The 12,965-nt window shown below is 33.9% G+C and overlaps 1 protein-coding gene across 1 annotated transcript; it reads left to right on the forward strand.

Moving 5' to 3' along the window:
- The first annotated feature begins 1,662 nt into the window (after positions 1–1,662).
- On the forward strand, positions 1,663–12,293 carry LOC143582253 (DExH-box ATP-dependent RNA helicase DExH7, chloroplastic-like). The gene is made up of 31 exons (XM_077064894.1): positions 1,663–1,849; positions 1,956–1,994; positions 2,143–2,293; positions 2,370–2,731; positions 3,457–3,675; positions 3,855–3,966; positions 4,089–4,277; positions 4,374–4,453; positions 4,559–4,681; positions 4,774–4,860; positions 4,975–5,133; positions 5,338–5,403; positions 5,695–5,780; positions 5,866–6,046; positions 6,844–6,990; positions 7,085–7,186; positions 7,270–7,422; positions 8,439–8,543; positions 8,650–8,790; positions 8,862–8,951; positions 9,028–9,084; positions 9,175–9,258; positions 9,331–9,429; positions 9,527–9,670; positions 9,778–9,848; positions 9,970–10,039; positions 10,467–10,559; positions 10,657–10,869; positions 11,537–11,629; positions 11,747–11,869; positions 11,952–12,293. Exons 1-31 carry the CDS (start codon positions 1,832–1,834, stop codon positions 12,027–12,029), a joined length of 3,735 nt encoding a protein of 1,244 aa, XP_076921009.1. The 5' UTR covers positions 1,663–1,831; the 3' UTR covers positions 12,030–12,293.
- Positions 12,294–12,965: the final 672 nt, after the last annotated feature.

Below are 12,965 nucleotides of genomic sequence, written 5' to 3' on the forward strand. Positions count from 1 at the left end.
CCGTTGACAACAGCGGAGTATTGTTAAATCATGAAGCTGACCTAAAAGGCCAACAAGCATCATTGCAGAATTTAGAAACTCAGATCGGACAGATTGCCCGACAATTGTCTGAAAGGCCAACCGACACTCTTCCAAACAACATAATAACAAACCCAAATGCAACAACAAACGATGTTACCTTAAGAAGTGGCACAACCACTATTGCATCACCAACTTCAAAACCCGTTATGAAAAAGGAAGTCTCTGATAAGATGCAGGAAAGACTGAACCCAACAAGTACCATACAACCAAAGAACCAGTCCGAACTTATGTTCAACCTATTCCATATCTTGGACGGCTGAAACAGGATAGATTGAAAGCTCAGTACAAGAAATTTTTAGAACTCTTCAAACAACTCCACATAACATCCCTTTCGTCGAGAAGTATGGAAGTATGGAAGTATGGAAGCCTTGGTATACATTGATTGAAGAAATTTGCAAGGGGGTAGGGGTGAGTTGCAATCGTTGATTTAGGGTTGGAGTAATGGTAGTCAACGTTGCATTAGATTGGTTAAGGTATAGTGCCCGTATTTGAGACTATAATGTCTTTTGTGTTTTTTTTTGCATTTTATGGTCTCACTTTAAAATATAAAATTTAAAACTGTAATGTCTTTTGTATTTTTTCTCTCTTTGTGTTTATTGTCTTGGATCATAATAATAATATTTATTATTATCAGTGTCGATGCATTATTATATTTATAAAACATTACATATATATATGTAGGGATGAGCAAATTCGGTACCGAATCGGTACAAAAATTTTGAGTTTCGGGATCGGTACGCTATAGGTATTTCTCGAATTTTTACCTTCAATACCGGTACTAAGAATTTGTTATTTCGAGATCGGTATTTTCGGTACCGGTACGTTATCGAGCTCATCCATATATATATATATGTGTGTATATTGATACTACTAAAATTTAAAAAAAAGATATTTTAAATATTTACAATCTTAATACTAATAAAAAATAAATTAATAATAATAATGTAATTGTCCGTTAGCCCAGGAGGCCCATTCTTGGTAGCGTAAACGCAGTTGATTGCTGCAACTTCACCGGCGAGAGAGACGCACACAAACACATGGCTCCGAAGAAGAAACAGCAACAGAAGAAGTCATCTTCATCCAAAGGCAAAGGCAAAAGCAAGCAGCAGTCTTCTTCTAGCGGTGGTCCTAAGCTCCAAATATCCGCCGAAAACGAAAACCGACTCCGACGGCTTTTACTCAACTCCGGCCGTTTGATAGACCACCAACAAGATTCTTCTAATTCTAATCTTACAAACGCACAGAAGGCGAAGAAGCTACACTCTCTTTACGAGAAGTTATCCTGTCAAGGCTTCACTGATGATCATATTGAACGTGCTCTCTCTCATCTCAAGGTAGGTAGGTAGGGTTTCATGTTTATTCAATTGTTTCTCAAAACTTATATGTTTCCTTGTTGAAAAGGAAAGTGCTACTTTTGAAGCCGCTTTAGACTGGCTATGCTTCATATTGCCACCAAATGAGCTGCCTTTGAAGTTTCGCAGCACTACAAATCACGACGACGGTATGCCGCCATTTCTCATCTACTTTAATCTTATTGATGTTATACCTTTTTTTTTATTCTTATTATTTAGGTGGCTCTGTTGGCATCATATCAACTGCACGAGATGACTGGGCCCCATTGCCTGACTCATCTCAACATCAACCGGAAGAAGAAGAAGAAGAAATACCAATCAAGAGTATAGTGCAGCGAAAAGCTGCTGATACATTGGATTCTGTCAACCAGTCTCAAGCGGACTGGATACGTCAATATATGGAGCAACAAGATGAGGTGCAATCAGATCTTTTACCTTCTCATATAACAAACCTAATCATGTCATCTTTTTCTACTATATATTACGTGACACTGAAAATGCAAACTAATGAATTATTCGTAGGATGAATACGAATCTTGGGAAGATGCTGCGGTTGAAGAGGTACTGTTATTGATCTGCTATAACAAATCACGGACCTATTACTTCTTCATCATATAGCATTTTCCTTTTTTTAAATACCTTTACTGGGAACTTTTTTTGTTGTTTAAGCAACCACTCAAATCTTCTTTGCATTGCTTTCTCTTTTTAGACATCAGAGCCAAGAAGTTATGATATTATTCGAGAGGAATATCATAGTGCTCGGTTGCAAGCCATTAATGCCAAAGAAAGAAAGGATAAGAAAGGCCAACAACAGTCTGGTCAAATCATTCGTAAACTTAAACAGGAGATGGATGCCCTAGGTCAGTTTAAATTCATGGTTAGCGCGTTTAACTTCATTTCTCTGTATAATTTACATAATGTGAACACTACATGCAGGCATATCGGTTGATACATTAGCTGCAGAATTTGAGAGTCGTCAGCGCGCCATGGAGAACAAAAACATTGAAGCTGTAATAGGTGGAGAAGATGATTGCATAGAATCTACTGTCGAGCAAGTGGGCCCACAGGATAATGAAAAGGTTACAGATAATTGCTCTACCGAGGATGTCTCGTTAAGTGTTCCAAGTCAAGATGCAGACGAGGACTCAGGAGATATTGAGCTTGGTGATATGTTTCTAGAAGATTCATCATCTGGCCAAGTTTTGCCTCCGGAGATTGTGGAGATGCAAAAGAAGGAGAAAATGAAAGAGTTAACAAGTGAAAAGAATTTGGAAAAATTGGAAGGAATTTGGAAAAAGGTGATGCTTGCTTTCATGAGTTTGTTTTATTGTTTCATATGGTGCCATTTACTCTTGATTTATGTCTATGGGGTGCTTATTAGAGGCAGCAAGATTGGGCAGGTTCAGTGGGTTGGATAACAGGTCCAATCCAGTAGTTTTTGGCTAGGATCACTAGTTGTCCAGATCTGTAAAATTTGTATTGAAAGTTAATGTCAAATATGATTACATAAATCATAGTAGTTCAGCAACATTCTTATTTCTTAAATATAATGGTTTAGAAGGTTTTATGTACTAAAATTACACTTTGGGCAAGCTTCGATTTGTTCTACCAATTTGACTCGTTTCCTTATTAGCTACTTTTTATTGCACATGTTTGATACATTAAAGAGAAATATAACTCAAGTTGCCACCTCTAATGTTTATGTTTATCTCGCTCTGCCTTTTTTTTTGCTGTATTATCAGTTCCCTCATCACATTTTCTTTGATATATAACATTTTTTTAAACATATATATGCCAATTAAAATAATTTAGGGTGTGGATAGTATGAGGAAACAAAAGATCATTAGGAACAAGTAGGTACTGCAATAAAGTTTGTGAACAGTTGTTATAAATCATAGTCATTACTTCCAGATAGAAGTTTACATAATGCATGAAACGATGATGCTACTCAGAGCACCTTTTCTTGTCTATCACAATTTAAATTTCTCTTCAATATACTGATTTTATAACCTATTCCATATAGGGGGACCCACTAAAGATTCCTAAGGCCATTCTTCAGCTGCTTTGTCAAAGATCTGGATGGGAGGCACCAAAATACAATAAAGTACAAGGCACAAGAGATGTAAGTAGTTACAGCGTGAGTGTGATACGTAAAGCTAGTGGCAGGGGTAAGAACAGAAAAGTTGGAGGACTAACTACTCTTCAACTACCTACTCCTGGAGAATCATTTCAAACTGCTGAGGTATCCTGCATGATCCTTTTAATGATAAAACTTTGGCTTTGTATATCACTTTACTATGTTTGCATTAGATTCTGATGGTGTGGATTTGTCAATATATGACTGTCAACTTTGTTTAACATGGGCACTTACACTAAGGCTACTGATGATTTTCTTCACATTTCTGATATTTTTGTGTTTAGGATGCACAAAACAGAGTTGCTGCATATGCTTTGCATCAGCTCTTTCCTGACCTACCTGTACACTTGATGATGACAGATCCATATGCTTCACTTGTTCTACAATGGCTGGAAGGTAACTTTAGGAACCGAATCTGTAAAACGGAATGCTAAAAGAGTTAATTAACAATATTTTATTTTTTAAATTGAAATTACTATTCACTTAACCATATGATCCAATAAGTGTAAAACTTGCAGGGGACTTATCAGGAGATGTGAAAAACACTGAAGTGGACAGACGGGCAGGCTTTGTGGATTCTTTGCTTAAAGCTGATGCATCTGATGCTGTTGTTTTTGAGGATCTATTGGATACTTCTAATTCTCAAATATCTCATGTTCAAGAAGATAAAAATTCAAGAGACGCTGGTATTGATAAAAATGCTGAAAGTATGTTTTTGGTTTGTTCTAGAAGAATCTATATTTCTGCTTACAAAAGCCACCTGATTTAATATGTACACTACCTTCTATTGATCCACTTTACAGGTGTTGACTATCATAAGCAGGTGGAGAGTTCTTATCTTAAAAAGCAACAAGAGAGTAAAAGAAATATGAAGAAGTATGAGGTTAGCATACTTACAGTTAGTTTAAATCTATTGTGGTCTTGCTTTAAGATAACATGGTGTTTGATCAGTTATGGTTAACTTATATTTTATGCATTCTTTTTGCAGGACATGTTGAAATCTAGAGCTACACTTCCCATTGCAGAACTGAAAGGCGACATTTTGCATTTGTTAAAAGACAACGATGTACTTGTTATCTGTGGAGAAACAGGTTGCGGAAAAACAACTCAGGTTAAAATTTAAAGCTTTGTTGATTTTAGCGCTTTGTCCAATGTTAATTTTGTACTTGATACAAGACAAACATTAACTAGTGTTTCATGTAGGTGCCTCAATTTATCTTGGATGACATGATTGAGCAGGGGCATGGTGGAATTTGTAACATTGTGTGCACACAACCAAGGAGAATAGCGGTTAGTCAACAGTTTGTAATATTACATATGCACGTAGAATATATTATTGGCAAAGAAATTGTGATTATTGCACAAGTTGACACATATAAGACCTTTCCAATTTGTATTGTATAGGCGATTTCCATTGCTGAAAGAGTTGCAGATGAGCGTTGTGAATCTTCACCAGGTTCTAAAGATTCTTTGGTTGGTTATCAAGTACGTCTTGATAGTGCCAGAACTGAGAGAACAAAACTTCTGTTTTGTACAACTGGCATTCTGTTGAGGATGATTGTGGTATGCTTTTCTTTTTAACTGCAATTAATCAAGTCTTCCTTAATCTCCGTAATTATCTTTATTAAGCACTAGAGATTATATTGAGGCTTATGATTTAGTTATTTATTGAAGTTTCTTCTGTAACAGATGAATTCTGTTGCTATAGTATCAGGAATGTTTATTATTATTTCATTTTCTTAATCTTTTTTCAAAATTAAACTGCAGGGAAACAAAAGCTTTGCTGATATAACTCATGTCATAGTTGATGAGGTGCACGAAAGGTCTCTTTTGGTGAGTTAGTGAGATTACAGTTTGTATATGATCTAATTTGTTTGTTGCTACGTCAGTTTTCATTCAAGTGTATGTCATTTTAATTCTGTTTTTTTAAGGACTATTTCATCTGTTCCCCGTACTATGAGATTAGCATGATTTCATGTTCTTAACTTATGTCATTACATTTTATGGTGTAATTAGTTATTTCTGATATCTTTTACTACCACAAAAATGTGATTGAAAACAGACGAGCGTGGTTACAGTCTGATTTTCAGATGCCTTTTGTCATAACCCTTCACTTTGTTACAGGGCGATTTTTTACTAATTATTTTAAAGAGTTTTATTGAGAAGCAATCTGCCCAACGCACACAACAAAGGCTAAAAGTTATCCTTATGTATGTTTAGATGAACAATGATATTTTTCTATTTTAATGCTGCAATGTTTTACATACTCTGTTAATGAATTGATGTGATTTGCAGGTCTGCAACAGTTGATTCACAACTTTTTTCACATTACTTTGGTGACTGTCCTGTTATACACGCACAAGGCCAAACACATCCCGTGACAACTCACTTTCTTGAGGACATTCACGAAAATCTTGATTACCGAATCGCTTCAGATTCCCCAGCTTCTTTGAGATCTGATACACCAAAGCAAAAGGTATCTTTACCACTTTCTTGCGTTAATAGGCCTGTAAACGAATCGAAAGAACACACATGGATCGTGTTCGTTCATTTAACTTTAACCGGAAAAACGGTCGAACGCGAACAATTAAACAAACTGTGTTATTTTGTTTGTGTTTGTGTATATCTGTTCGCTAACGGTATAAAAGAACAGTCACGATTGCAAACAAACAGACATAACTGAACATAGATGAGGATGAACCAACATAACTGAGCTAAAACCAGTTGAAAGTAAATGTGAATGACAATGTGTTGGGCCTAATAAGTTATTAAAAGTAGACTAAATTGTAATGTGCCTAAGAAGTTTAAATGCATATTAACAAACGTAAACGAACACACTTAAACAAGTGTAAACATAAGATCACAAATGAATGGAACAAACATAAAATAACTTAAATGAACGAATGTAAATGAATGTTCACGAACATAATTAAACGAACAAAACATGTGTTCATGTTCATTCATTTAACTAAATGACAAAAAAATGTTTGTGAACTTCCAGCCGCATGGTTCACATAGGGTTCATTGAACGTTCAATTCACTTACAAGGCAGTCAAAGATATTCTCTGTAATTCATTGGTTCTATACTGTACATATTCCAAGCTCAAAGGGGTAAAAAGTAAAAACTAGTCTCATCATGCACACATCCCTCTTATCATTCTCATTTATTTGTGTCTCTGTAAAAATGGTGTTTTAGTTTTAATTCTTTTAAACATTACATGTGTGTCTCACATATTAATAAAGTCATAATTAATAAAACATTGATCATTTCAGGGTGCAGTTGTTGATAATCACAGGGGAAAGAAAAACCTCGTCTTATCTGCATGGGGTGATGAATCTGTTTTATCCAAAGGTTATTCAAATCCGTATTATGTCGCAGAAAACTACCAAACATACAGCGAGCAAACACAGCAAAATCTGGTAAATGTTCTTAATAATGCTTAAAAAAACCTGGGAAATGTTCTTAATACATTTGTGGAGTTAAATGTTACAAATTATGTTACTGCCTGAACAGAAAAAGTTGAATGAAGATGTTATTGATTATGATCTTCTAGAAGACCTGATTTGTCATGTTGATGAAACTTACCCTGAGGGTGCAATATTGGTGTTTCTACCTGTAAGTCCTTTGATTAATTATGTTGATTTAATCTATTGTTGTTTATTGAAGATGGGTTAAATTAGTTAAATGGAATGGATCAGGGAGTTTCTGAAATTCACACATTGCTAGACAAGTTAGCTGCTTCTTACCAATTTCGTGGACCAGCATCTGATTGGATTTTACCATTGCATTCATCTATTGCATCATCTGAGCAGAAAAAGGTGTTCTTAAGACCACCTGATGATATCCGTAAGGTAAATACATGATATTTTAATATTGGTTTTGGAATATGAGTATATGATATAGATTTTATAAGGAGAATAGATCCTTATGTGATATTATTTGGTTACTTCCCGATTGTTATCAAGTGCATCAAAGATAAAATTTAAAGATTACTTATAAATCATGCTTTGAGGTTAAAAAAAGTTGGAAAGACTATTTTGATAAGTTTTTTTGGTTAAATGAACTGAAAAACTTGTCGGCTCGGTTACAGTTCATGATTACGAGGACTGGCTGCTAACCGAAAACAAAAAAAATTGAAATTACTTGTTATATCTATATGTGTGTGGGTGCGTGCGCGCGCGCGCTTGCGTGTATAAATCACATTGTTTACAATCCCAAGAAAAAAAATTAAAACAAGCCTAATTGTGGATTTAGTTTGTCGTTTCTATTGGGCTCACAGTTGTGATTTACTTTACTCATTAACCGTTATTGGAAGGGGATTGTCATTTGTCAATCTACCACTGGGAGGAGTATTAAAATTCGTTTTGTGGATGTTTTTACCTTTTAAGAATTTCTAATTTCTTGTCCACGATAAAGTCTAGTTTTTTCAACTTTCTCTTCATGATTTTGGATGAAGTGTGTGCATTTACATATGAAACTTATTTGTTTAGAAGAAGACAGTTTATTGGTTAATTGAATAAAAAAATTTAGTTAACAGGTTTATAACTTTATGTTTAGGTTAAAAAAATTGTCAAACTGACACTACCTATCTATGTTTAAGCTACAGTTGTATCTGTTATCCTTAAATTTATCTTTATTAAAGGGCATGTTAGTTATTTGTCAAACATTCTGTATTAACCTTTGTACCAAGTCAAACCCTGCATTTGTTTCCCAAATGAGGTAGTTTTAATTCTAACATCAAACATTTATATATATTATCCTAATGATACATTGTACTTTTTAAAGTAATCAATTATCTGTCATCAGTTCCAAATCATTTGTTCCTAATGTTCATGTGATTGATTCTGTAAATTGTTCTTATTTTCAGATTATAATAGCCACAAACATTGCAGAAACTAGTATTACGATAGATGATGTAGTCTATGTCATTGACTGCGGTAAGCATAAGGAGAATCGTTACAACCCACGCAAGGTTTGTCGATTTTTATGTTTATTTTACTTACAAGTGTAATTAAGTTTCACATTTTGCAAGGAAAAATGTATAAGAAACTTTTATTATGTTTTGTTGATGTCACTAGAAACTGTCAAGCATGGTTGAAGATTGGATATCTCGTGCTAATGCAAGGCAGCGGCGAGGAAGAGCTGGTCGTGTAAAACCAGGAATTTGCTTTTGCTTGTATACGCGTTACCGATTTGAAAAACTCATGAGACCGTTCCAGGTATCAATAACAATAATAACTTATCATAATTAAATGTAGGAATACCTAATACACTCTTTTTTTGTTCGAAGCTTCCAGAGATGTTGAGGATGCCATTGGTGGAATTGTGTTTGCAGATAAAATTACTTTCTCTCGGTCGTATAATGCCATTTTTACAAAAGGTAACTTAAATTTGCAATTTGGTTTTTTTATTTCTTTCACTAATATATATAAAATCTTAATTTATTTTTCTGTTAGGCCCTTGAACCTCCAACAGAAGAGGCAATTACTTCAGCAATCTCATTATTATACGAGGTATTGTGATTTCATATGATTTTGATTTTATTATTTAATTAATTAAATATTAATTGCATTTGATGATTTTTATTTTGGAATGTGGTTTAGGTTGGTGCGGTTGAAGGTGATGAAGAATTAACCCCTCTCGGGCATCATTTGGCAAAACTACCAGTCGATGTATTAATTGGAAAGGTATGAACATCTGGTTTACATAATTGTACATAACTGTAAATTATGTGTTGTTAATGGTTTATTTCAATGCAGATGATGCTATATGGTGGAATATTTGGCTGCTTATCACCTATCTTATCCATCTCAGCATTTTTGAGCTATAAATCACCCTTCATATACCCAAAAGATGAGGTTTTTCCTTATTACTCAAAATTATATATATATATATATATATATTTGTGGGAAATTAAATGCATCATGAAATAATAAATAAACGGCTAAACTTCAGAGGCATGCTGTCGAGAGAGCAAAGCTGGCTCTGTTGACTGATAAGTCGGGTGGTGCAGCAAATGATGTGGATAATGCGGATCAACAGTCCGACCATTTGATTATGATGATTGCATACAAAAAGTGGGACAAAATTTTAAGCGAGGTTAGTGTAATTTGGTTTTTAAGAATCCTGTACTATCAGTTTTTTAGTACTCATTTCTGATCAAAAATTAAAGTTTTGTACCTACATGTGACACTTTCTTGTTCTAGAATGGATCAAATGCTGCAGAACGGTTCTGCAAATCTTATTTTTTAAGCAGCTCTGTTATGTACATGATAAGGTATGGGCTATAATCATAAATAATTTATCTTTTTCTTCAAAGGAAAAGTGTATTGAGTATGTAATTAAATCAATAGAACTTATCAATTTAGACTCAGTAAATATATTCATTGACATGATAGGGACATGCGTGTGCAATTTGGAACATTGCTGGCGGACATTGGTCTTCTTGAGCTCCCGAAAAATTATCAGGTAGCGATCAAGTTCTCAACATGATTTATGAACATGTTAGAAGAAAAATTTATGTATTATTGAGAATTAGAACCTTTTATAGATGACAAATGTATTATTAAAATTTATGTAAAGATAGAGAGGTATATACCTTTTAGTCCCTAGGTATGACCCAAATAACCATTTTCGTTCATTAGTTTACAATTGACTAAAATGCCAAATTTTCTGTTAACTTTTTATTAAAAGGCCAAATTTAAACTGATGGACTAAAGGAGTTATTTGGATCAAACCACTTGGTCTAAAACCATATTTAACTCTAAAGATAAAGAAGATAAAGATAAATATTATGGATTTTTAATAAAGGTGATTTAATTATATTCTTTTCAAAGAAACATGAAAATATTGCATATTTTATGGTTCTTAATAGTTGGTATTTTCTATCCATCAGATTGGGGGCAAATGGAAAGAGAAACTTGACAGTTGGTTTTCAGATACTTCACAAACATTCAATGTATATTCAAATCACTCATCAGTTGTGAAGGTAAGATTCGATAACCATGATCAGTGAATTATGAAAAAATAAGTTAACTGGTTTTTGAGGAAATTGACGTCTTTTAATCCAAAATATACATATGCAGGCATTGCTATGTGCTGGTTTATATCCCAATGTAGCTGCAACCGAACAAGGCATCTCAGAGAAAGCTCTAAATAGCCTTAGACAATCCATGGGCCCCACAATCGACGAATCAAATGTGTGGTTTGATGGAAGAAGGGTGGTCCACATTCATCCTTCGTCTGTTAATAGCAACTTGAAAACTTTTCAGCACCCGTTTCTTGTTTTCCTTGAAAAGGTATAACTTCAGTTCTTCATTCTTTGTTTATAATTCCACGTAATGTAATATACATCTTTATATAAGGATTAATTACATATATATCCTTACAAACATGAAGATTTTCATATGTACCAAACCAATGCTAAAAATATCATATATATGCCCAATTTTAATGAGTTTTTACTTAATGATTATTCTACCCATTTTCGTTATATTTGTTTAAACCTTATCTATTATTCGGATTTTTTGACGATAAAGCAAGTGAACCGAACAGTCATCTCTTTGTTTTTTCATTGGCAGATAATTGAATTCGTATGTTCGAATTAGATAACCGAACTCGAACCAGATAATCAAGCAACGCATGATCGCATGATATTTGAACGAAGCAATCTAATATTTTGATAAAACTATTGATAATGGGTAAAAATAAAGTAATTTTAATTTAAAAATGAGTAAAAAAATATTTTAAGCAAAAAAATAGATAAATAAAAAAGTTGAAGTTGAAGATGAAGATGAGCATATTTGAAATTTTTAGTTTTAGAAAAATAAGGGCAAAATGGTCTTCTAGAAAACTGTTTTTAGTGAATTGGGTATATTTGTTATGTTCCAAGTATGTAGTGGCATAATATATGAATTGCCCCTCATAATATTCTAATTTTGTTGTATTTTGTGTTGATATTTAAAGGTTGAGACAACAAAGGTGTTTCTTCGGGATACAACCGTCACTTCACCCTACGCTATTTTATTGTTTGGTGGTGCCATGAACATTCAACACCAGGTAGCCTTCTTCTTTGATTTTCTTGGGCTAAATTGTCAACGATCCAACCGTTTATTATACCTTTAAGTGGTTTGCAATGGATTAAAGTTGCTAGTGCCGGGTTATTGTATTTTGCAGTCGGGTCTGGTAACCATAGATGGTTGGTTGAAAATGGCTGCACCGGCTCAAACCGCTGTTCTATTTAAGGAACTTAGACTAACTCTACATTCAATTTTGAAGGAGCTAATTAGGAAGCCACAGGTAACACTTAACCCGAGCTGCAAATTGGTCAACTTTGTTTGTTTGACCGAGCTTATAAACCCGTTTTTATCCTTTCTTGCAGACTGCAAACATAGCCGAAAATAATGTCATTCAGTCTATAGTACATTTACTATTAGAAGAAGATAAACCTAAAAGGTAATATGCTACAACGGGATAATTTTTAAAACCCATAGTTGCTATATCACAAGAGGCGTTGAAATATGTGGTGATGGCGGTGCTAAGCAGTGGCTACTCTGGTACTAGTTGAGCCTTCTATATCTGACAAACGACCGGTAGCGTCGCCGCTGCAACCTGGGCAATCTCTGTAATTTTTATGATAAAGGACAATTTCTATCATAACTTTTAACTTATTATGATGGTTCAACTATTCAACATATACAAAAATCTCTGTAATATGATATAGTATATTATCGTATTTGTTATTGTTGGTGGGGATGGTAATGGGTCGGGATTGAGGTGGATAACGGATTATGATAGTTCAACAACTATTCATATTCAATATTTGATATATCTGTATCCCATACGTGTAACTAATACCAGTAACCTTTGTATTGGGATTCTAACAATTAAATTAAAAATTATAATAAAGAATGATATTTAAAACATAGAGTTACTTAGATAATATATAACTATCCTCTTCTTGAGCAAAAGGAAAGATCATTAGCAAAGTGTCAATTTTAAGTCCAGACTCTTGAAGAAATTAACTTTGGACTGATCTCTCCATCAGAGCAGTTCGCCAAAACTCGTAGGCTGTGGGTGACGTAAGCGACCGTAATTGTTTCATCCACTGCCATTGCCGCTTTGATTTCTTTTGAGAACCACTTTGAGTTGTAAGAACTCGAAAGAACTCAACGTAACAATTTTTTTTTAATTTGTTTTTACACATGCAATACGTAAATGTAATTAACGTAAAATAAATTATAGTATTTTTTTACACATCGAATTGACTTATTACACATGTGTAACTAACAACTAAACTTGTGTAATGCCACATATTCCATACTCATTTAATTAAATGTGTAGTCCATATTGAGTTTTTAAAGTTCTTACAACTCATCAAGGTTTTCAAAATATC

The sequence above is a fragment of the Bidens hawaiensis genome, unplaced genomic scaffold (genome assembly GCF_021521415.1).
Source record: "Bidens hawaiensis isolate Kalapana, Puna unplaced genomic scaffold, B.hawaiensis_p1.1 tig00000142_1, whole genome shotgun sequence".
NCBI classification, from domain to species: domain Eukaryota; kingdom Viridiplantae; phylum Streptophyta; class Magnoliopsida; order Asterales; family Asteraceae; genus Bidens; species Bidens hawaiensis.

What these genes read in the sequence shown, in the direction of transcription:
- LOC143582253 (XM_077064894.1), top strand. An exon ending in CAATCTCATTATTATACGAG is followed by an intron (nt 9,085 to 9,174) that starts GTATTGTGATTT and finishes AATGTGGTTTAG; the next exon opens with GTTGGTGCGGTTGAAGGTGA. An exon ending in AGCTCCCGAAAAATTATCAG is followed by an intron (nt 10,040 to 10,466) that starts GTAGCGATCAAG and finishes TCTATCCATCAG; the next exon opens with ATTGGGGGCAAATGGAAAGA.